Source organism: Tachyglossus aculeatus, chromosome 17, assembly GCF_015852505.1.
Source record: "Tachyglossus aculeatus isolate mTacAcu1 chromosome 17, mTacAcu1.pri, whole genome shotgun sequence".
NCBI lineage: Eukaryota > Metazoa > Chordata > Mammalia > Monotremata > Tachyglossidae > Tachyglossus > Tachyglossus aculeatus.
Window position 1 is genome coordinate 48,980,637 of NC_052082.1, and position 22,746 is coordinate 49,003,382.

At 52.6% G+C, this 22,746-nt stretch overlaps 1 protein-coding gene across 2 annotated transcripts; it reads right to left on the bottom strand.

Moving 5' to 3' along the window:
* Nucleotides 1–7,543: 7,543 nt before the first annotated feature.
* On the bottom strand, nucleotides 7,544–15,997 carry RAB34 (RAB34, member RAS oncogene family). Of its 2 annotated transcripts, none has more exons than XM_038759282.1 (11): nucleotides 15,936–15,997; nucleotides 13,073–13,221; nucleotides 12,594–12,685; nucleotides 11,770–11,835; nucleotides 10,265–10,366; nucleotides 9,708–9,772; nucleotides 9,531–9,582; nucleotides 9,169–9,250; nucleotides 8,985–9,075; nucleotides 8,531–8,638; nucleotides 7,544–8,410 (listed from the first exon to the last, which is right to left on the bottom strand). In XM_038759282.1, the coding sequence occupies exons 2-11, from the start codon at nucleotides 13,124–13,126 to the stop codon at nucleotides 8,343–8,345; spliced, it is 780 nt and encodes a 259-aa protein (XP_038615210.1). In that variant the 5' UTR covers nucleotides 13,127–13,221; nucleotides 15,936–15,997; the 3' UTR covers nucleotides 7,544–8,342. The 2 variants fall into 2 exon arrangements, with proteins under 2 accessions (XP_038615210.1, XP_038615209.1); XM_038759281.1 differs by having other exon boundaries at nucleotides 11,770–11,838.
* Between the last annotated feature and the right edge of the window lie 6,749 nt (nucleotides 15,998–22,746).

Sequence of the window (22,746 nt, forward strand, 5' to 3'; positions counted from 1 at the left end):
CTGGTTCCGCCACCCAGGTGAGCCCAGTGCTTAGAAAAGTGTTGGGCACATAGTAAGTGCTTAACAAGTACCTTACTTGTTCTTCCACTGCTCTCCATGCTATTCACACTCAAAGGGCAGGCCTGAGCCCCTCAAAACAGGTATTCTGCTTAGAGGATGGCAATTTTCAAGGCTGAGACTGGGGCCCAAGCTGGGGCTTCTGGTAGCCCCCCGAGGGCCTGACTGGCTGCAGTTGGGCTGGCTTGGGGGGACCTGCCTGCCCCGATTTCCACTAAGGAGGACGAGGCTTGGGGCCTCTCTGCCATCTCCCTTCCCCACCCTCTCCACCAGTGGCTTCCAATTGTCCCCACAGCTGAGAGACACTGGCCATAGCAAAGTAGCGGAGGAGATGACCCTTTTATTGCTGTGGCGATTATTATATGGTTGCAGTTACCCCCGATCCCCCTCTCCCTGACTCCGAGTCCATCTTCTTGGACAGGGCACCTCCCAAGCTCCTTTCTCACCTCACAGAAGCAGATGAGAAGGGTCCACCCTATGTGGGTAGTGGGCATTGAAATTGTAAGTGGGGCTATGCCCCCCGTGACTCAATAGCGTTCTCCAGATCTGGAGTACACTGCTTGAGCTGAAGTGCCAGCGGTGGCCTTGGGCCTCCTGGAGATGGCCATCTTGCCCGCAGTGTCCTGCCAAGTGTGAGCCCACTGTGGAGTAGGGAACCATCTCTATATGTTGCCAACTTGGACTTCCCAAGCTCTTAGTACAGTGCTCTGCACACAGTAAGCGCTCAATAAATATGATTGAATGAATGTATGGACTTCTGCCCTCTCAGCTGGCCTTGCCCCAGGGGCATCCACCGGAAACAACACCGCTGTCGGTTCCGGCAGCAGCTGCGGCTCACCGGTGGGCCGTGGGGTTACGCTTGTATGCCCCCAAACTTCGCCTGTGCCAAGCTTTTACTGGGCCATGCCAGGAGCAAGAGCGGAGGAGAGAAAGGGCCATGGCAGGGCAGCTATGGGCAGAATCTGGTTTCTTGCAGGCCGAGGCAGGCCTCGTGTCAGTCTGTGGACTGGTGGGTGGGGGCACTTCTGCCCTCTCCCACCCCCGGTGCCATCGGCTTCCTCTCCAGCCGGTGCCTTAGCGCCTCGTCCGCCCTGGGACTCGGCGTTGGCATCATGCCTAGGGCTGACATTCATTTATTCCTTCATTCAATCGTATTTATTGAGCGCTCACTGTGTGCAGAGCACTGGACTAAGCGCTTGGGAAGTCCAAGTTGGCAACATAGACGGTCCCTACCCAACAGTGGGCTCACAGTCTAGAAGGGGAAGACAGAGAACAAAACAAAACATATTAACAAAATAAATAAAATAAACATGTACAAATAAATAGAGTAATAAATATGTAGAAACATATATGCAGGTGCTGTGGGGAGGGGGAGTGGAAGGAGGGGGGTTCATTCTGCAAGATGCCATCAAGGACGGCTTCTTTCACGCCCAAATCTAGGCCCTTCTCCCGGGTGAGCTCCAGCCTTTGAACTTAGAGAAGCAGCATAGCTCAGTGGAAAAAGCATGGGCTTTGGAGTCAGATAATAATAATAATAATGGCATTTATTAAGTGCTTACTATGTGCAAAGCACTGTTCTAAGCGCTGGGGAGGTTACAAGGTGATCAGGTTGTCCCACGGGGGACTCACGGTCTTAATCCCCATTTTACAGATGAGGGAACTGAGGCCCAGCCCAAAGTCACATAGCTGACAAGTAGCAGAGCCGATGACCTCTGACTCCAAAACCCAGGCTCTTTCCACTGGGCCACGCTGCTTCCCCTTACCAGATGTCATGGGTTCGAATCCCGCTCTGCCACATGTCTGCTGTGTGACCTTGGGCAAGTCACTTAACTTCTCTGAGCCTCAGTTCCCTCACTGTCAAATGGGGATGAAGACTGTGAGCCTCTTGTGGGACAACCTGATAACCTTGTATCCCCCTCAGCGCTTAGAACGGTGCTTTGCACATAGTAAGCGCTTAACAAATACCATTATTATTATTCTTACCCTGCCAGGGTCCAAGCTGGCAGCCCCCACTCCTTCCTAATGAGGATCCATCTGGGGATCTCCTGGCTACTTTTTTTTTATGGTATTTGCTAAGCGCCTACTATATGCAAGGCACTGTTCTACGAGCTGGAGGAGATACAAGGTGATCAGGTTGTCCCACGGGGGGGCTCACAGTCTTCATCCCCATTTTACAGTTGAGGTAACTGAGGCCCAGAGAAGTGAAGTGACTTGCCCAAAGTCTGCTCCACTCACCCTGGGGACCCCCTTTCTCCCCTGGGGGACACAGGTGACCCATGGGGCCCAAGGTCCCAGAAGGAGGTCCCAGGTGGCCCGTCTCCCGGTCTGGTTTCAGGGGCCGCGCCGGTTTCCTCCCGACTCTTCAGGGTACCCCTCACTAAGGGAAGTAAGTGGTCCCCCCCTTTCCTCCCCTCCCCACTTTCCTTCTTTCACCCGCCTCCCTGGCGTGAGCTCAGGGAGAAAAGGGGGCACTGTCAAAAACCAGCATGGCATGGTTGCTCTTGGATCTACCCTTCCCCTTCAAACGGTGCCTACCTCACAGCGAGGGCCTTATCAATCATTATAGTATCGATGAAGGGGCTCTCTCTCCATCAGCTCCTGCCCCACTCCACCTAGCACAGGCCTTACCGCGGGATCAGATTCATACATTCACTCTGCACACAGTAAGCGCTCAATAAATACGATTGATTGATTGATTGATTCACCCAGTCCTATTTATTGAGCGCTTACTGCGTGCTGATGTTTCCCAGTGTAAGGAAAGTAGCCCTTCCTGAGAAAGGTGGGCGCAGAGTCCAAGACCAGCAGCTGCTCACCGAACTTGCTGATGAAAACCCGGATCCGGGTGGCCTCCTCCAGGAAGCCCACCTGGATCAACACTCCCCAAATCGCCCAGCTGAGAGCAGGGCCTTCCGTGAGAGGGATGTGGGATTGTTCAGACTGGAGAGAAGAGATCTGATGGGGGGGGGGCAGAGTAAAGGTCTTCCAGCCCCTGAGAATCGAGCGATCGCATTTATTGAGCACTTACTGTGTGCACAGCACTGTACTCAACGCTTGGGAGAGTACGATATAACAATATAACACAGTCGGTAGACATATATCCTGCCCACAATGAGTTTACGGTCTAGAGAGGCTATTAGATCCAGGAGGGGGGCCTTCTCCTCTCCCGCAATGAGGCAGAAACGCGATGAAATGAGCAGAAACTACAGCAGAAGGGATTGAGGCTAGACGACAGGAAGACCAAAAGCAGTGTTCCTTCCTAGGGTGGAAGGAGGAAATAGGACTTTAGCAACAGGCGGTTTGAGAAACATCGGCAGGAGGGAGCCTGGTGGTGGGGGTAGGAGGGGGGTCAAACCAGAGGTGTCAGGGCGTGAGAATTGGGGAGATGGAGATCCTGACGGAAGGAGTTTGAGTGGAAAACCGACCTTGTCTGCCTCGGCTCCCTCAATGGCTCTTTGTTCCCTTTGTTGAGAAGAGTTTTACAGGGAGAATGAGTCCCCAGGAAGGGGTCCGGACTGGGGCAGGCTGGGCCCAGGAGATTAGCCCGTTGGGGTAGGAGCCAGCCGCTGCTCCTGGCTCCTGTCCTCAGAGCCCCCGGGGACCGGGATTATAGGGATTCACATCCTGGCAGCTAATTTTATTTTGTTAATATCATCATCATCATCAATCGTATTTATTGAGCGCTTACTATGTGCGGAGCACTGTACTAAGCGCTTGGGAAGTACAAATTGGCAACATATAGAGACAGTCCCTACCCAACAGTGGGCTCACAGTTTAAAAGGGGGAGACAGAGAACAAAACCAAACATACTAACAAAATAAAATAAATAGAATAGATAGGTACAAGTAAAATAAAGAGTAATAAATATGTACAAACATATATACATATATACGGGTGCTGTGGGGAAGGGAAGGAGGTAAGATGGGGGGATGGAGGGGGGACGAGGGGGAGAGGAAGGAAGGGGCTCAGTGTGGGAAGGCCTCCTGGAGGAGGTGAGCTCTCAGCAGGGCCTTGAAGGGAGGAAGAGAGCTAGCTTGGCTAGGTTTTGTTTTGTTTTGTTGTCTGTCTCCCCCTTCTAGACTGTGAGCCCGCTGTTGGGTAGGGACTGTCTCTATATGTTGCCAACTTGTACTTCCCAAGCGCTTAGTCCAGTGCTTTGTACACTGTAAGCGCTCAATAAATAGGATTGAACGAATGAATGAATGACAACCACCCCACGCAGTAACTTGGGATCGGAAACACTAGCGATTGGCCATGTTCCATCTTAGAGAAGCAGCGTGGCTCCATGGAAAGAGCCCGGGCTTTGGAGTCAGAGGTCATGGGTTCAAATCCCAGCTCTGCCAATTGTCAGCTGTGTGACTTTGGGTAAGTCACTTCACTTCTCTGGGCCTCAGCTACCTCATCTTAAAATGGGGATTAAGGCTGTGAGCCCCCCCGTGGGACAACCTGATCACTTTGTAACCTCCCCAGCGCTTAGAACAGTGCTTGGCACATAGTAAGCGTGCAGCGTGGCTCAGTGGAAACAGCACAGGCTTTGGAGTCGTATTTATTGAGCGCTTACTGTGTGCACAGCACTGTACTAAGCGCTTGGGAAGTACAGGTTGGCAACATATAGAGACGGTCCCTACCCAACAGCGGGCTCACAGTCTAGAAGGGGGAGACAGACAACAAAACATGTGAACGGGTGTTGTCATCATAATAAATAGAAGTAAAGCTAGATGCATATCATTAAGAAAATAAAATAAATAGAATAGTAAATATGAACAAGTAAAATAGAGAGGCATGGTTTGGAAAACGAGAGGGGAGAAGGTCAATCAATCGATAGTATTTATTGAGTGCTTGCTGTGTGCAGAGCACACAAAGTCGAACACACACAGAGCCCATTTGCCCAGTCTGCCTCTGCATTCATTCATTCAGTCGTATTTATTGAGCGCTTACTGTGTGCAGAGCACTGTACTAAGCGCTTGGGAAGTCCAAGTCGGCAACATGTAGAGATGGTCCCTACCCAACAACGGGCTCACCCTTGCTCCCTTCCCATTCCCCATCCAGCATCACCACAGTCGGGAAGCCCTTCCTCGTGGGTTCTAATGCTGCTTACCTGCTGTGTGACCTTGGGCAAGTCCCTTCACTGTGCCTCAGTCACCTCATCTGTAAAATGGGGATGGAGACTGTATATATGTTTGTAGGTATTTATTACTCTATTTATTTATTTTACTTGTACATATTTATTCTACTTATTTAATTTTGTTAATATGCTTTGTTTTGTTCTCTGTCTCCCCCTTCTAGACTGTGAGCCTGCTGTTGGGTAGGGACCGGCTCTATATGTTCAATCAATCAATCAATCGTATTTATTGAACACTTACTTTGTACAGAGCACTGTACTAAGCGCTTGGGAAATACAAGTTGGCAACATATAGAGACAGTCCCTACCCAACAGTGGGCTCACAGTCTAAAAGTTGCCAAGTTGCCAACTTGGACTTCCCAAGCGCTTAGTCCAGTGCTCTGCACACAGTAAGCGCTCAATAAATACGATTGAAGGAATGAATGAATGAATGAGACTGAGAGCCCCCACATGGGCTGATTTGTGGCCAACCTGATTCGCCTGTATCCACCCCAGTGTTTAGTAAAGCGCCTGGCACAGAGTAAGCGCTTAACAAATACCACAATTACTGTTATTACGTGTAACCTCCAATCTACTTGCTGCAATTCCAGTCAGTTCAGTTCCCCGTCCTCCTCCCCCAGGCAGCAAAATCCCTTGTAGCCTAAAGACCCTGCCAGCTCTCACCAGTCCCTAGCTGGACCCGGCTGCCTCTCTTGGCATCCTGGGATGGCACAATGCCAGCCTGAAGTGACCGAGCCAGAAATGGGCAGGAGGCAGGCAGGAGGGGAGTCCAATGCTGCCGTCCTCTCACGGCCGGGATCGTTGGTCCCAGAGCTCGGCCTGGATCTGGGACCAGGCAGCCCCTCTAACTCCAGGTGGGCCGGGACTTCCTTTCATTCATTCATTCATTCAATTGTATTTATTGAGCGCTTCCTGTGTGCAGAGCACTGTACTAAGCGCTTGGGAAGTCCAAGTTGGCGACATATAGAGACGGTCCCTACCCAACAACGGGCTCACAGTCTAGAGGGATGAGGGGAGGAGAATGGGGGTGTGAAAAAGGGGCGGGAGGAAGGGGGTAAAGAAGGTCTGGGAGAGGAGAAAGAATAATGGGGTGTTAAAAAACTGAGAAGAGGGTGTGAAGAGGAGCTGGGGGAGAGGGAAATGGGGGTGTGAAAAGGGGTTGAGGAGGGAGGAATAGGGGTGTGGAAAGGAGCTGGGGGAGAGGGGAATGGGGGTGTGAAAAGGGGCTGCAGAAAGAGAGGAATGGGGGTGTTAAAAGGGGCCTGGAGGGTGAAAATGGGCTGGGGGAGAGGGGACTGGGGGAGGGTGAAAAGGGGCTGGGGAAAGAGGAGAATGGGGGTGTGAAAAGGGGCTGGGGAAAGAGGAGAATGGGGGTGTGAAAAGGGGCCTGGAGGGTGAAAAGGGCCTGGGGAAAGAGGAGAATAGGGGTGTGAAAGAGGGCTGGGGAGAGGGGACTGGGGGTGTGAAAAGGGGCTGGGGGAGAGGGGAATGTTGGGGTGTAAAGCGGGCTGGGGAGAGGGGACTGGGGGTGTGAAAAGGGGCTGGGGGAGAGGGGAATGTTGGGGTGTAAAGCGGCTGGGGGGAGAGGGGACTGGGGGTGTGAAAAGGGGCTGGGGAAAGGGGAATAGGGGTGTGAAAAGGGGCTGGGGAAAGAGGGGAATAGGGGTGTGAAAAGGGGCTGGGGGAGAGGGGACTGGGGGTGTGAAAAGGGGCTGGGGGAGAGGGGAATTTTGGGGTGAAAAGCGGCTGGGGAGGAAGAAGGCGGTGGTGGGGGAATCGGAGGTCTAGGTGTCTGGGTCCGCTCCCCTCTATGGCGGTGGTGGAGGAGGAGGAGCAAGAGAAGCAATAGGAGAAGGGGAGGAGAGAAAAAGCGAACAGAAGGTGGGAAGAAGCCGAAGTGACTCCCCAGATCTCCGTCAGGGATGTGAGCGATTCAGTGCGGGAGCCCCAGGGAGCAGCTGGACGGGAAACCCGATAGACACACAGGCAGCTATCAAGCCAAGGACTCTGAATGACAGACTAGTGGCCATTCATTCATTCATTCATTCATTCAGTATTGAGCGCTTACTGGGTGCAGAACACTGTACTAAGCGCTTGGGAAGTACAAGTTGGCAACATATGGAGACGGTCCCTACCCAGCGGCCATCTACGGGTGCCCACTGTGTGCCTAGATCCCTGCCACTCGCTTTCCCCACACCCCTCAGGGCTGAGGTAGGAGTTCCCCCGGCTAATTCCTCCTCCCTGCCTTGGCACCAGTGGCTACTCAATACCAGCACCCCGTGGGCCGAGAGCAACTGCCCTCTTGGTGGTGAATACCTTCCCCAAGTGGTCCTTCCCCTTCCAATAAAGGTCTCTGGCTCCCGCACACTGAGTACAAACAGGATTTTATTGCATGAGAGAGGCAGGGGGAGGGTGGTTTCCGGGGCAGTTCTGCCATAGCTTGATGGTGCCTGGGGACTCAGCCAAGCTCAGTGACCCCTCCGGCCCCATAGTTTGGCCTGCTGAGCTGTACCCCGGGTGGGGTGGGGGGGGAACGGGGCAGAGAAGGAGGAACAACGCCATGGCAGTGCCAATGCCCAGCAGGTGCTTTCCCCTGGCAGAAGGGTCAGCTCTTTGGTCTGCAAAAAAGTACAGTGCAAATATTGATCAGTCCAGCCCGGGGCAGGCACCCTGGCTCCAGCCTCAGAGCTCTGGGTTTGCTAGGAATCCAGGGCCAAGCTAGGCCCAGAGCTGCCCCTCCCCTGTCCAGTCTGGCACCGGAGGCTGCCCACGCCAACCGTGAGTTGGAGAGGCAACCGGGGCGCGGTCAAACTGGAAGCGATTGGGAGCCACGCCGGAGGTGAGCGGAGTGGTGCTTGTTGCATAAAGTTGCCTTGAGGATCTAGAAGCCCTTGGGTCAGCTGCCAGGCTCCAGAGCGGCCCCCCAGTAGGGTAGTTCCAGACTTTTCCCACCTGGGCCCGGCTCACTTCCGTCCCAAACGGGGAACTGCCGGGGCCTGAGAGTCCACCCGGATTCTTCCCCGACCTGGTCAGGATGGCTTTGTGCTGACCCAAGTCCAACCAGGCTCTGGAGGGTTGAGGGTGGCTAGTGGGGGCAGGGCCGGGGCCATTGCAGAACTCCACTCCGGGCTGGTCCGGGCCCTGAGGGATCCTGGGGACCTGCTGCTCACTGGCAACACTTGGCTTTCTTCTTGCCCGTCGTCTGATACAGGTCCCTGTCATTGCTGTTGATTCCTGGAGAGGAGTGTGGGGTGGAGAGGCCCAGGGCAGGGTCTCAGGGGATGGGGTGGGACCATTCCCATCCCCATCTCCCCCTCCCCACCCGACCAACTGCTGCACCCTCCGGGCACTCACGGATAACCTCCCCGATGCGCCGGGCACTGCTCTTCTCCAGCTCTGCCAGCACGTTGGCCTCAAAGGTCAGGGCCGCCACGCGGAAGAAAAACTCACGCACGTTCTCCCCTGGCACAGAGGGCGGGCACTCAGTGGGGCGGGCACCGGGGGGGTGGGGGCCACAGGCCGGTCAGGAAGCCTGGGCCCTGCTGCCGTGCCCAGTGGGCACACGAGAAGGGACTGAGGGAACTGGGTGGTGGAAGAGTTCATTCATTCATTCAATCGTATTTATTGAGCGCTTACTGTGTGCAGAGCACTGGACTAAGCGCTTGGGAAGTCCAAGTTGGCAACACAGAGAGACGGTCCCTACCGAACAGTGAGCTCACAGTCTAGAAGGGGGAGACAGACAACAAAACATATTAACAAAATAAAATAAATAGAAGAGTTGTCTCTGGGGCTCGCGGGCGAGACTCACCAGAGAGAGAGGAGACAGCCCAGTACTCCGCTTTCATCTCCCGGGCCACGCGGACAGCATCCTTCTCGATGAGCCCATACTGGGCCGGTGTCTGAGGGAGACGGTGGGGACAGGTTGGGGAAGGGGTTAGGACGGCCTTCCGTGGCCCCCTCCTGTCCCACCCTCCTCCTCTCCCTCCGCTCACACTCAGATCCTTCTTGGAGCCCACGAGGAAGAGCAGCACGTTGGAGGAATCGTTCTCCTTCAGGGCATCGGCCAGCCACTGCCTGGAGCGGGCAGAAGGATGTGAGCTCCTCCTGAGAACGGGGACCCCCTACCCATCTGAAAGCCCCCACCCTCTGCCAATCCCTCCGCTCCTGCCTGCGTCATTCTAACTGCGGTACTTGTTGAGCACTTACTAGGTGCCAGCCACCGTCCCAATCGGGTTGGACACAGTCCCTGTCCCACCTGGGACTCCCGTCCCCCTCCCTGTTCCCCACCACCCCTTTTTTCTCCCCTGCCCCGTTTCCTCTCCCCACTCCGCCTTGCCCCCAGCCTGGTTCATACTTGGTGTGTTCCAGAGAGGCAACGTTGTTCACATCAAACACAATGACGATGGCTGGGGAGGGCAAATTGTAGGGGTGACTGGGGGGTGCCGGGGTGCTCCTTATTGAGCCCCCCTGCCCCAGCCACTGTGGGGGCCCACCCTGAGTCCCACCCCTGCCCCTCCAGGGCAGTCCTCACCTTGGGCCCCGCGGTAGTAAGTGGACGCGATACACTTGAATCGCTCCTGTCCCGCGGTGTCCCAGCTGCGGGAGACAGAGTTGGGGGGTTGGGGGGCAGCATCAGCGGAGGCTGAGGGTGGGGGGCAGCAGGGGATACAGCCTCAGAGCCTTAGGGTGGGGAGGGAAGGAATAATAATAATAATGATAATAATGGCATTTATTAAGCGCTTACTACGTGCAAAGCACTTTTTTAAGCGCAGGGGAGGTTACAAGGTGCTCAGGTTGTCCCACGGGGGGGTTCACTGTCTTAATCCCCATTTTCCAGATGAGGGAACTGAGGCCCAGAGAAGTGAAGTGACTTGCCCAAAGTCACACAGCGGACAAGCGGCGGAGCCGGTATTTGAACCCGTGCCCTCTGAGTCCACAGCCCGGGCTCTATCCACTGAGCCACGCTGCTTCTGTGTTTGAGGGTTGGAGACACGGGATGGGCGGGTGGGGCTGCGGAGGGGAACAGGAAGGGGCCTGGGGGACCCGGGGCCCGGGGACCCTGGGAATGGGGGTCCCAAAGACACTCACAGCTGCAGGCTGAAGGGGACACCCAACACCTCAAATCTCTCCATTTCGAAGTCCACCCCGATGGTGGCCTTGTAATTCTTGTCAAAGGTGTCCTTGCAGAACCTGTGGCGGGGCCGGGATTTGTCCATATTTACTATGCTCTTGTACATATCTACTATTCTATTTATTTTATTCTGTTAATACGTTTTGTTTTGTCGTCCGTCTCCCCCTTCTAGACTGTTAGCCCGCTGTTGGGTAGGGGCCGTCTCTAGATGTTGCCGACTTGGACTTCCCAAGCGCTTAGTACGGTGCTCTGCACACAGTAAGCGCTCAATAGTCTGGGGGCCCAGACTGAGCCCCCTCCTTCCTCTCCTCCCCCTCCCCATCCCCCCCGTCTTACCTCCTTCCCCTCCCCACAGCACCTGTATATATGTATGTACGTATTTATTACTCCATTTCATTTGTACATATTTATTCTGTTTATTTTATTTTGTTAATATGTTTTGTCCTGTTGTCTGTCTCCCCCTTCTAGACCGTGAGCCCGCCGTTGGGTAGGGACCCGTCTCTATATGTTGCCAACTTGGACTTCCCAAGCGCTTAGTATGGTGCTCTGCATTCATTCATTCAATCGTATTTATTGAGCGCTTAACTGTGTGCAGAGCACTGGACTAAGCGCTTGGGAAGTACAAGTTGGCAACACATAGAGACGGTCCCTACCCCACAACGGGCTCACACTCTAGAAGGGGGAGACAGACAACAAAACAAAATATGTGGACAGGTGTCAAGTCATCAGAACAAGTAATTAAAGCTAGATGCACATCATTAACAAAATAAATAGAATAGTAAATATGTACAAGTAAAATAAATAGAGCAATAAATCTGTATAAATATATACACAAGTGCTGTGGGGAGGGGAAGGAGGTAAGGCGGGGGGATGGGGAGGAGGAGAGGAAAAATCAATCAATCAATCAATCAATCGTATTTATTGACCGCTTACTGTGTGCAGAGCACTGTACTAAGCGCTTGGGAAATACAAGTTGGCAACATATAGAGACAGTCCCTACCCAACAGTGGGCTCACAGTCTAGAAGGGGGAGACAGAGAACAAAACCAAACATACTAACAAAATAAAATAGAGTGGATATGTACAAGTAAAATAAATAAATAGAGTAATAAATACGTACAAACATATATACAAAAAGTAAGCGCTCAATAAATACGATTGAATGAATTAATGAATAAATACGACTGAATGAATGAATTAATTGAGAGAGGCCCAGCTCTTCAGGAAGCCCTGCTTCTGGCCCTGGCCTCATCCCTCCTCCTCCTTCCAGCCCTGGCCCCATCCCTCCTCCTTCTTCCAGCCAGGGCCTCATTCCTCCTTCTCCCTTCAACCCCGGTCCCATCCCTCCTCTCCTCCCCATCCCTGTCCCCTGACCCTTCTTCCGGGGCCGGGATCGTCCCCCTCCCCGCCGCCCCACAGAAGGGCCGATTCCCCTCGGCGCCCGCGCACGTCCGCTGTTGTACCTGTTTATCAGGCAAGTCTTCCCCACAGACAGGTCCCCCACCACAATGACTTTGGAGATCTTAAACCTGCTGAAGGAGGACGGAGCGGAGACTCTACCGCGTTCTTCCCGCCGGCTCTTCCTCCCGGGCCCTCCTCCTCCTGTCCCTCCGTTCCCCAGAGCCCGGACCTCAGTTTCTCCGCCCGGTCCGGGGCACGGTGCCAGTTTTGGAAGCCCCGCCACCCCACCCTGCCCGAGCTCTGACACCGTGGAAGCCACCCAGGTGCGGATGTCTCCCCAGGCTCATTCCAAGGCTCAGGCCCAGCCCCATCCACGATGCCATCACCAGACCACACACAAACACATACACAAACACCACACCCCACCCTACACACATTCTCCCAGGAAAAAAAGAGTCAGGGAAAGCTATTCTAGTGGGGAGGGCTGTATGAGTGTGTGTGTGTGTGTGTCCCCGAGTGTATCTGTGGGTCTGCATTTAATAATAATAATAACTGTGGCATTTGTTATGAGCTTACTGTGTGCCAGGCACCCTGCTAAGCGTTAGGGTGGATGCAAGCAAATCGGGCTGGGCACGGTTTCGTCTGAGAGCCCGTGAACAGGAGAGTGTAGGGGTACCTGTGTAAATTTCTGAGTGGGCAGGGGTTGTAGTGAGCGTGTCTGCCAGGGGTTTGAATCTCCGTCCCAGCGGAGGAGGGGGCGTCTGTCTGGCTGTTGCCCCTGTGTGTGCCCGAGTCAGACGGCCTCTCCATCCTGAGCCCCGACTTGGGCTCTAGGAGCAACCGGGGAGGGGTCTGCGGCCCCCTCGACCCCCCGGTCCACACTTACCCCACGGTGCCCGTTCTCTGCTCCTGGCAGGCATTGCTGACGCGAGGGTGGAAGTCTCCGTGGGTGTGCAGGGCGGCCTCCTGCCGCATGCACTGCAGCGGGCGAGAGGAGCGGGAAGGCGGGAAGGAGGGAGGAAGGGAGGAAGAGGGGCAGGGATCGGCCTGCTTGGCCACCCCATCCCCACCCCCGGCCCCTGGGCTTGGGTCCCGGCCCAACCACCCACAAGCATCCCAGCCGCCGAACTGGAAGCCTTTTCTTGGGGTAAGGGGGAGCGCCTTCGCCCCAACCAAAATTTCCCAGCCCTTCTCTCCCCACCCCTCTCAGAGGCTGACTGTGCCACATCCCCAAGCCGGACAACCCTCCCCTGCCCCCCGATCTCCACCCCAGACCTCGTCTCCCACGGAGCGAGCCTCCGGGAAGGGACTCCCCATCCGATCCGATCCGATCTGATCCGATGGGAGTCCGAGAGCTGCCCCTACCTGGGGCAGCCCCGCCAGGATGCGGTCCCTCCGCACTGGTGCCAGGATGTTCATCCTCCGGGGGTGCTGGGGGGTGTTGGGGGGCACGGACTTGGCAGCCACTCAGCTCTGTGCCCTCACCACCCAGCTGCCCAGCCGAGAGATCCACCCTGGCAAAGAAACCAAGGAACTTGGGGAGATGCAACAATAACTCAGGGACTCGGGGAGACCTTACAAAACCACGGGGATCCCGGGAGACCCTACCACAACCCAGAGTCTGGGGGCCACCCTACAACAGCCCAGGGACTGGGGGTGACCCTAAAATAGTCCAGAGATTAGGGGAAACACTACAATTGCTCAGAGACTACTATTACTACTACTAATAATAATGATGGTATTGGTTAAGCGCTTACTGAGCCCACTGGTGGGTAGGGACCGTCTCTATATGTTGCCAACTTGTACTTCCCAAGCGCTTTGTACAGTGCTCTGCACACAGTAAGCGCTCAATAAATACGATTGATTGATTACTCTGTGCCAAGCACTGTTCTAAGAGCTGGGGGAGATATAAGGTGATCAGGTTGTCCCACATGGGGCTCCCAGCCTTAATCCCCATTTTCAGATGAGGTAACCGAGGCCCAGAGAAGTGAAATAACTTGCCCAAAGTCACGCAGCTGAAAAGTGGTGGAGGTGGGATTAGAACCCACAACCTCTGACTTGCAAGCCTGCGCTCTTTCCACTAAGCCACACTGCTCTGCACCCTGCCGGCACTCAATAAATACGACTGAATGAATGATTGAATAATAATAATAATAATAATAATGGTATTGGTTAAGCGCTTACTATATGCCAAGCACTGTTCTAAGAGCTGGGGGAGATACAAGGTGATCAGGTTGTCCCACGGGGGCCTCACGGTCTTAATCTCCATTTTACAGATGAGGGAACTGAGGCCCAGAGAAGTGACTTGTCCAAGGTCACACACACAGCTGGAAAGTGGCGGAGCTGGGATTAGAACCCACAACCTCCGACTCCCAAGCCCGTGTTCTTGCCAGTATGCCACGCTCAGAGACCCTAAGAGACGCTCAGAGACACTACGACAGCCCAGAGACTAGGGAAGTCCCTACAGTAGCTGGGAGACTAGAGGCACCCCTACAATTCTAGACTGTGAGCCCACTGTTGGGTAGGGACCGTCTCTATATGTTGCCAACTTGGACTTCCCAAGCGCTTAGTACAGTGCTCTGCACACAGTAATACGATTGAATGAATGAATGAATGAATGAATGAACAGTCCTGAGACTCGGGGCAACCCTACAATAGCCCAAAGAGTAGAAGCAACCCCACTATAGCTCAGAGACTAGGGGAGACCCTGCAAAACCAGCAGCATGAGAAGCAGTGTGGTTTAGTGGCAGGAGCCCGGGCTTGGGAGTCAGAGGTTGTGGGTTCTAATCCCGCCCCACCACTTTTTTTTTATAATGGCATTTATTAAGCGCTTACTATGTGCAAAGCACTGTTCTAAGCACTGGGGAGGCTACAAGGCGATCAGGTTGTCCCACGTGGGGCTCACAGTCTTCATCCCCATTTTCCAGATGAGGGAACTAAGGCCCAGAGAAGTGAAGTGACTTGCCCAAAGTCACACAGCTGCCAATTGGCGGAGCCGGGATTCGAACCCATGACCTCTGACTCCAAAGCCCGGGTTCTTCCCACTGAGCACTTATCACCTGTGTGACTTTGAGCAAGTCTCTTAAACTTCCCTGGGCCTCAGTTCCCCCATCTGTAAAAGGGGGATGAAGACTGTGAGCCCCACATGGGACAACCTGATTACCCTGTATCTACCCCAGTGTTTAGGACAGTGCTTGGCACATAGTAAGCGCTTAACAAATACCATCATGAGTACTATTGAAAACACAAGGATTGGGGGAGACCCTAAAATAGGTGGGACCAGGAACCCGTTGCTAATGGCCCAACTGCAGCGTGGCTCAGTGGAAAGAGCCCGGGCTTTGGAGTCAGTGGTCATGGGTTCAAATCCTAGCTCCGCCAACAGTCATTCCTTCAATTGTATTTATTGAGCGCTTACTGTGTGCAGAGCACTGTACTAAGCGCTTGGGAAGTCCAAGTTGGCAACACATAGAGACGGTCCCTACCCAACGACGGGCTCACACTCTAGAAGGGGGAGAGAGACAACGAAACAAAACATGTGGACAGGTGCCAAGTTGTCAGGACAAATAATTAAAGCTATATGCACATCATTAACAAAATAAATGGTCAGCTGTGTGACTTTGGGCAAGTCACTTCACTTCTCCGGGCCTCAGTTACCTCACCTGTCAAATGGGGATTAAAGCTGTGAGCCCCCCGTGGGACAACCGGATCACCTTGTAACCTCCCCAGCGCTGAGAACAGTGCTTGGCACATAGTAAGCGCTTAATAAATGCCATCATCATCATCATCATCAAAGTCACACAGCTGATAACCATTCAAAAACCCAAACCAACTCCGAGTGGGGAACAGAGGGGGAAAGGGAGGGGGGCGAGAGGGGAGGTCTCTGTGTCTGTGTCTGTGCCTGTGTGTGTGTGTGTGTGTGTGTGTGTGTGTATTGGGCGCCTCCCCGGGCCCGGCCGTAACCTGATCCCCGGAAATTCCAGTGGCCGGGACCAGGGACCCTCCCGCCCGCAACCATCCCCAACCTCCCCCCACCCACAGGCCCCGCATCCAATCCCAGGGGTCCCACCGAGCCCCCTCTCCGGCCCCCTCTCCGGCCCGCCTCGACCACCCGACGGGTGGGGAGCCCGCTCCCCTGCCAGCTCTCCCTGGGGTCCCTGAAGGGGGGGGGGGGGATGGACCCCTCCAACCCCTCTGCCCCCAAACTTCTCCGCCCACGTGCGACCCTTACCGACGAGGCCGGGCCCGGGCTGGGGGCCGTGGGGGTCGTCCGTCCGTCCGTCCGAGAGGGGAGAGGGGAGAGGGGCGCGGGAAAGAGGGAGGGAGGGAGGCTGGACCAGGACCAGGAGGAGGAGCAGGAGCAGGAGGAGGAGCAGGAGGAGGAGAAGGAGAAGGAGCAGAGGAGGAGGAGCAGAGGAGAAGGAGGAGGGGGAGAAAGAGCAGGAGGAGGAGGAGAAGGAGCAGAGGAGAAGGAGGAGGGGGAGAGGAGAAGGGGGAGAAGGAGCTGGAGGAGGAGGAGAAGAAGGAGGAGGGGGAGGAGAAGGAGCAGAGGAGGAGGAGAAGGAGGAGGAGCAGGAAGAGGACCAGGAGGAGGAGGAGGAGGAGAAGGAGCAGAGGAGGAGAAGGAGCAGAGGAGGAGGAAGAGCAGGAGGAGGAGGGGGAGAAGAAGCAGAGGAGGAGGAAGAGGAGGAGGAGCAGGAGCAGGAAGAGGACCAGGAGGAGGAGGTGGAGAAGGACCAGAGGAGAAGGAAGAGCAGGAGTAGGAGGAGGGGGAAAAGAAGCAGAGGAGGAGGAAGAGGAGAAGGAGGAGGAGGAGCAGGAGGAAGAGCAGGAGGAGGAGGAGGAGAAGGAGCAGAGGAGAAGGAAGAGGAGGAGGAGGAGAAGGAGCAGAGGAGAAGGAAGAGCAGGAGGAGGAGAAGGAGCAGAGGAGAAGGAAGAGCAGGAGGAGAAGGAGGAGGGGGAGAAGAAGCAGAGGAGGAGGAAGAGGAGAAGGAGGAGGAGGAGGAGCAGGAGCAGGAGCAGGAAGAGGACCAGGAGGAGGGGGAAGACTAGGAGGAGGAGAAGGAGGAGAGGAGGAGCAGGAGGAGGACCAAGAGGAGGAGGAGGAAGAGGACTAGGAGGAGGACTATGAGGAGGAGGAGGAGGAGGAGGATGTGAAGGAGGATCAGGAGGAGGAGCGGGAGGAGGTCAGGGAAGAAGACCAGGAGGAGGAGGAGGACCAGGAGGAGAATGAGGAGGAGGACTAGGAGGAGGAAGGCCAGGAGGAGGAGGAAGGCCAGGAGGGGGGCGGGGGGCAGAGCCCAGGAGGCAGCTCTCCTTCTCCGGAGGGGACTCAGAGCCCTCCGCCCCCGGGCAGGGGCTTGGGGGATGCCAGGGGAAGTGGAAAGGGTCCCATCCCGGGGCAAGGGATGGGAGGAACTGAGGTGGAATCTTGGGCTGCTGTGGGGACCACGGGAGGCAGCCCGACTCACCTGCGTGGGCAGACAGAGAAGGGAAGGCGGCAGGACCAGGGGGAGTTAGGGGCGGGACAGTGCCCGGTGATGATGCCCCGATGCCCACGATCCTCCCCTCCCACTGTCCGCAGACAACAAGGGGCCAACAAGGAGAACAGAGAAGCAGCGTGGCTTACTGGATAGAGCACAGGCCTGGGTTCTAATCCCTGCTCCGCCACATGTATGCCGTGTGACCTTGGGCAAGTGGCTTCACTTTTCTGGGTCTCAGTTACCTCATCTGGGAAATGGGGACTCAGACGGTGAGCCCCACGTGGGACAGGGACTGTGTCCGACCTGAATAACTTGTATCTACCCCGGCTCTTATAACAGTTCCTGGCAAAGAGTAAGCGCTTAACAAGTACCATAATTATTAAGGAGGGGCAGGGGCTAGCCTCGCTTCATCCAGAAACCGGTCCCAGGCCAAGGGGTAACAACCCCGGAGAGGGGCAGCCCCTCCCATCTCCACCTTCCCCATGCTCAGTGGCGAGGCAGGGGGATGCCTCCTCCACAACTCAATTCTCACCTCTCTCAATGAAAACTCACCTCCTCCGGGAGGCATTCCTTGATTCATTTCTTTCTCCCCAAGTCCTATCAGCCACCTTAGGACTTGGGCGTTACCAGCCACCGGTTGTATTTACGTTTCTATCCATCGATCTCATCTACTTTTTAATGCATCTGTTGGTTTCCTCATCCCATCTTTCCATTCTCTTGGTAGAACGAGTTAGAGCTCTCCTTCTTCTCCCATTTGCAAAGAATTGTGTGCCTGTCATCCCCCACGCTGAATGGTAAACCTTTTAAATCAATCAATGGTTTTTATTAAGCGCTTAGTGTTAGAGGTAGGGTTCACTTCTTTCAATTCTATCGTACTCTCCCATGTTCTTAATAGAGTGCCCTGTACAGAGTAGTTGCTCAATAAACATAATGGATTGAGCACTTACACCCTACCATTCCCCTGTCTCTAATTTATTTTAATGTTTGCCTCTTCCTTTAGACTGAAAGCTCCTTTTGGGCAGAGGTGGCATCTATCAACTTTGTTGAGTTGTACTTTCCCAAGTGCTTAGTAGAGTCCTCCGTCTGCACCAAACAGTTAATAAATACGTTTGATTAATTGATTGCAGTTACCATTTGTCATCCCAAATGCCGTCCTTAGCCCTTATGTGGTATGTGGATGGGGTAGGTGGCATTTATATATATGTTGATGTTTGAATAATTATTCATTTTTCCATGTAGACCGATTATATGTCTATTTTTCCTCCTACTACCGCTGTATGTAAGCACTTCAGTCTGCCTGCCTCTCCTACTAGACTGCAAATTTCTCAAGGGCAGGAATCATAACTTACTTGTTTTTGTACTCTCCCAAGTGCCAAGTATGCAGAAGAGTTCGGTAAATTTTGTGGTGGAAGGAAGGGAGGGAGACTGGGAGGGAGGAAAGAAGAATGAGGAAAGGGAGGGAGGGAAGAAGGAAAGCAGCATGGCTCAGTGGAAAGAGCACGGGCTTTGGAGTCAGAGGTCATGGATTCAAATCCTGGCTCCACCACATGTCTGCTGTGTGACCTTGGGCAAGTCGCTTAACTTCTCAGAGCCTCAGTTACCTCATCTGTAAAATGAGGATTAGGACTGTGAGCCCCGCGTGGGACAACTTGATCCCATTGTATCCCCCCAGCGCTTAGAACAGTGCACATAGTAAGCACTTAACAAATACCATCATTATTATTATTATTATTATTAAAGGAGAGAGGGAGGGAGAGAGGGAAAGAGAAAAGAAGGAAGTGAGGGGGTGATGGGGAAAGGAACCTCTCCTTTCACTGGTGTCAGCTAATCGTAGGATTCTTGGAAACAATTCAAAGTAAAGCAAAGAGCTCGATCTGTACACAAACAGCCCTTCAATAACACACCAGAAGGAGCAATCCTATAATAACATAAAAGCACTAGTGGGCGGCCCAACATGAAACCCCAAGATGCTAACCCTCGTCTTTTCCTGCTATTCCTAGAAAACTCCAGGGAAGAGTGGGGATGGGTATGAGAGCAGCGACTAAGATTGCAATTTAAGGAGAGAAAACTGTAGAAACACGGTGGTTTAGTGGAAAGAGCATGGACTTCATAAGTAGAGGACCTGGATTTGAATCCCTGCTCCGCCACTAGCCTGCTGTGTAACCTTGGGCAAGCGACTTAACTTCTCTGCGCCTTTGTTTCCTCATTTGTAAATTGGGGATTAAATACCTGTTCTACCCTATACTTCGACTTTGAGTCTCATGCAGGGCCAGAACTGTATTATCTGAATGAATCTACCACAGTTTTGACACATAGTGAGTCACGAGAAGCAGTGTGGCTTAGTGGAAAGCCACACTGGGTGGGTTCTAATCCCGGCCCCGCCACTCAATCAATCAATCAATCGTATTTATTGAGCGCTTACTGTGTGCACAGCACTGGACTAAGCACTTGGGAAGTACAAGTTGGCAACATAGAGAGACAGTCCCTACTCGCCAGCTGTGTGACTTTGGGCAAGTCACTTCACTTCTCTGTGCCTCAGTTACCTCATCGGTAAAATGTGGATTAAGACTGGGAGCCCCACGTGGGACAATTTATTTTATTTGTACCTATTTATTCTATTTATTTTATTTTGTTAATATGTTTTGTTTTGTTCTCTGTCTCCCCCTTCTAGAGTGTGAGCCCACTGGTGGGTAGGGACCATCTCTGTATGTTGCCAACTTGGACTTCTCAAGCGCTTAGTACAGTGCTCTGCACACAGTAAGCACTCAGTCAATACGATTGAATGAATGAATGAATGACAACCTGATCACCTTGTATCTACCCCAGAGCTTAGAACAGTGCTTGGCACAGAGTAAGCGCTTAACAAATACCATATTATCATTTAACAAATACCACCATTATAGTACAGTGCCTGACACAAAGTAAGTGCTTAACAAATGCCACAATTATTATTATCATTATTATATTTGCATCTCAGCTGCCTCTTATTTGCGTATCCCCTATTTTCCATGCATTCCCTTCTCGGAACCCTGGAGAGGAAAGAATAACGAGGTCCAAAGTGACCGAGCATCGAGTCCGAATCGAGAGTTATTTTCATTATTATGGTATTTGTTAAGCGGTTACTATGTGCCAAGCACTGTTCTAAGCACTGGGATAGATACAGGGTAATCAGGTCCCACGTGGGGCTTACAATTTTAATCCCCATTTTACAGATGAGGGAATAATAATAATAATAATAATAATAATAATAATGGTGGCATTTGTTGAGTACTTTTGTGTGAAGCACTGTTCTAAGCGCTGGGGTAGATACAGGGTACTCAAGTGGTCCCAGGTGGGGCTCACAATTTTAATCCCCATTTTACAGATGAGGGAATAATAGTAATAATAATAGTGGCATTTGTTGAGTACTTTTATGCGAAGCACTGTTCTAAGCGCTGGGGTAGATACGGGGTACACAGGTGGTCCCAGGTGGGGCTCACAATTTTAATCCCCATTTTACAAATGAGGGAATAATAATAATAATAATAATAATAATAATAATAATAATAATAATAGCGGCATTTGTTGAGTACTTTTATGCAAAGCACTGTTCTAAGCGCTGGGGTAGATACAGGGTACACAGGTGGTCCCAGGTGGGGCTCACAATTTTAATCCCCATTTTACAGATGAGGGGATAATAATAATAATAATAATAATGGTGGCATTTGTTAAGTGCTCATTATGTGCGAAGCATCGTTCTAAGCTCTGCGGTAGATACAGGGTAATCAGGTTGTCCCAGGTGGGGCTCACAATTTTAATCCCCATTTTACAGATGAGGGAATAATAATAATAATGGCATTTATTAAGTGCTTATTATGTGCGAAGCATCGTTCTGAACGCTGGGGTAGATACAAGGTAATCAGGTTGTCCCACGTGGGACAATTTTAATCCCCATTTTCCAGATGAGGGAACTGAAGCCCAGAGAAGTGAAGTGACTTGCCCAAAGTCACACAGCCGAAGCAGCGTGGCTCAGTGGAAAGAGCCCGGGCTTTGGAGTCAGAGGGTCATGGGATCAAATCCCAACTCCGCCAATTGTCAGCAGTGTGACTTTGGGCAAGTCACTTCACTTCTCTGTACCTCAGTTCCCTCATCTGTAAAATGGGGATTAAGACTGTGAGCCCCCCTTGGGACAACCTCATCACCTTGTAATAATAATAATAATAATAGCATTTATTAAGCACTTACTATGTGCAAAGCATTGTTCTAAGCGCTGGGGAGTTTACAAGGTGATCAGGTTGTCCCACAAGGGGCTCACAGTCCGATCCCCATTTTACAGATGAGGGAACTGAGGCCCAGAGAAGTGAAATGACTTGCCCAAAGTCACTCCACTGACAAGTGGCAGAGGCGGAATTTGAACCGATGACCTCTGACTCCAAAGCCCGGGCTCTTTCCATTAAGCCACGCTGCTTCCCAACACCTCCCCTCACCTTGTAACCTCCCCAGCGCTTAGAACAGAACTTTGCACATAGTAAGCCCTTAATAAATACCAGGAGAAGCAGCGTGGCTCAATGGAAAGAGCATGGGCTTGGGAGTCAGAGGTCATGGGTTCACATCCCAGCTCTGCCAATTGTCAGCTGTGTGACTTTGGGCAAGTCACTTCACTTCTCTGGGCCTCAGTTCCCTCATCTGTAAAATGGGGATTAAGACTGTGAGCCCCCGGTGGGACAACCTGATCACCTTGTAACCTCCGCAGCGCTCAGAACAGTGCTTTGCACATAGTAAGTGCTTAACAAATTCATTCATTCATTCATTCAATCGTATTTATTGAGCGCTGTGTGCAGAGTACCGTACTAAGCGCTTGGGAAGTACAAGTTGGCAACATACTTCAAAGCCCTACTGAGCTCACCTCCTCCAGGAGGCCTTCCCAGACTGAGCCCCCTCCTTCCTCTCCCCATCCCGCCCGCCATACCTCCTTCCCCTCCCCATAGCACCTGTATATATGTATATGTTTGTACATATTTATTACACTATTTATTTTATTTGGACATATTTATTCTATTTATTTTATTTTGTTAATATGCTTTGTTTTGTTGTCTGTCTCCCCCTTCTAGACTGTGAGCCCGCTGTTGGGTAGGGACCGCCTCTCACTGTTACTGACTTGTACTTCCCAAGCGCTTAGTTCAGTGCTCTGCACACAGTAAACGCTCAATAAATACGTTTGAATGAATGAATGAATGAACATAGAGAGACGGTCCCTACCCAACATTCACTCATTCATGCAATCGTATTTATTGAGCGCTTACTGTGTGCAGAGCACTGTACTAAGCGCTTGGGAAGTACAAGTTGGCAACATATAGAGGCAGTCCCTACCCAACAGTGGGCTCACAGTCTAGAAGGGGGAGACAAAGAACAAAACATATATATATATATATATATATGTTTGTACGTATATATTGCTCTAATTTCATTCATTCATTCAATCGTATTTATTGAGCGCTTACTGTGTGCAGAGCTCTGTACTAAGCGCTCGGGAAGTCCAAGTTGGCAACATCTACAGACGGTCCCTACCCAACAGCAGGC